The sequence below is a fragment of the Aedes aegypti genome, chromosome 2, assembly GCF_002204515.2.
Source record: "Aedes aegypti strain LVP_AGWG chromosome 2, AaegL5.0 Primary Assembly, whole genome shotgun sequence".
Taxonomy (NCBI): Eukaryota; Metazoa; Arthropoda; class Insecta; order Diptera; family Culicidae; genus Aedes; species Aedes aegypti.
The window spans coordinates 288,361,838-288,363,613 of NC_035108.1; the positions used below are offsets into that span (position 1 = coordinate 288,361,838).

At 37.6% G+C, this 1,776-nt stretch overlaps 1 protein-coding gene across 1 annotated transcript; it reads right to left on the minus strand.

Moving 5' to 3' along the window:
* Positions 1-705: 705 nt before the first annotated feature.
* LOC5565390 (larval cuticle protein A2B) lies at positions 706-1,408 on the minus strand. Its single transcript, XM_001649653.2, has 2 exons — positions 1,312-1,408; positions 706-1,249 (listed from the first exon to the last, which is right to left on the minus strand). The coding sequence occupies exons 1-2, from the start codon at positions 1,321-1,323 to the stop codon at positions 758-760; spliced, it is 504 nt and encodes a 167-aa protein (XP_001649703.1). The 5' UTR covers positions 1,324-1,408; the 3' UTR covers positions 706-757.
* Positions 1,409-1,776: the final 368 nt, after the last annotated feature.

Genomic DNA, 1,776 nt, shown 5'->3' on the forward strand with positions numbered 1-1,776 from the left:
AACCCAAATTAGGGCTCACTGCTATGATTCGGCATTTGTGGATGATTAAATTGCCTTAATAAATGCTGCTTGAAGTTATACAGCTTATTTCACTTTTTATGGTAATAAAGCAGCATTTAACAATGTTTGACAGTTTGTGTGTGCTGTTTTATAGCAGTAAAGTTTTGAAGCAGCTTTTATGACAACAAGGTATATTATATGAGTCTTTGTCATAGCCGTAACAAATAAGAGTCATTCAGCCAAGCAAGCAGTTTAAAAAAGGTTTTATATGCTGCAATAAAGCTGATTTTGTATTCACAAAATTTTGACTTTGGTTTTGAAAACAGTCAAGAGCTCAAATAACATCTTTTTGCAACGTTGAATGTCACCTCTAACTATTATAGGATTATAGGACGTAACTGTAATAAAACATTAATAAATCCACACGAAAGCCAAAATTGTTGAATTGTTACTTGGGCTGTTAACAAAATTCAAAAAGTGTTTATGTTGAACTACCTACGAAGTAAGAATAACTCATTGACTTTCAAATACGTCATAGTGAGTTTCAATTAGATGTGAAATCACAGAGATATGTGTCTAACACTTTTGTAAGTTTTTAAGGGGGTGAACCCAAACTTTTGCATGGAAGTGTACATTGTTTAGAAAGTTCCTTGTAAACAATTTAATTAGTATTGGGATATTTTCACATAAACTCAATCAACAAGCTTCAATTATATTAGCCTTATTATTAGTCAACGATTCTTTACAAATCAACAATTCAATAATGATAGCTCAGACTGGGAGCGGAAAAGCTAACAGTAGCCAGATTGTTGGTATAGGCTACCTTGTGCACCGGGACAGCAACCTTGGCGACTGGAACGGTGACCTTGTGCACTGGATAGGCAATCTTGGCAACTGGGGCAACGTAGTGGTGGGCAACTGGAGCGACAACTTTGGCGACTGGGACAACGGTCTTGACGACCTTGTGACCTAGAGGTTCACGCTGCACCACGGCATTGAATCCATTGTGTTCATCAGCGGTGTAGTCAACAACTCGACGGTATCCATCGGCATCAATCAAGGTGTACTGTCCCTTAACATTGTCTCCGTGACGTTCTTCCTGTTGGCTCTTGATGTCACCGGTGTGCTCATCGTGGACAGAATAGGAAAACTGGTACTCAGCTGGGGCATCATGGTATTCGATGTGCTTCACGGCAACTGGCAGCACAGCAGCGCTGGCAGCAGCGACCAGAGCGAAAAGGGCGAAGAACTATAAACAAGTCATTATTTAATATACATATTCACATGTATTTTTAAAGTGTAATTACATACCTTGAAAGCCATTTTTATATTTGAGCAAGAGTTGTTTACTAACGCAAGTAATGTTGTTTGAAGTGCTGATAAGCAACTGATAATTTTTCAATCAAAGCTCATTGTATTTATACATTCGAAAAGCACAAATCACAAAAACGTATTGTATATTTTGCAATTGTTGAATTGTCCTTGATCTAGCAATACTTGGAATGGATTCATATAAAAGTACACGACATTGATCATAAAACGCAAAGAGCAGTCTATAAACGAAGAAATTGTCACATTTGCACTGTCCAGTTCAGATCATGTACATATGTACATAACCATATGCATCAAACCAAAGAAACATAGATTAGATACTATTCAAGCGAGCATTAGTTAATACGCTCAAAGCCTACAACTATCGCTGTTTTTTTCCTTTTCATCAATGCTAGGCGAATCTGACCACCGGTTTTGCAGCACGTTTTCCTTCTTGATTGAACG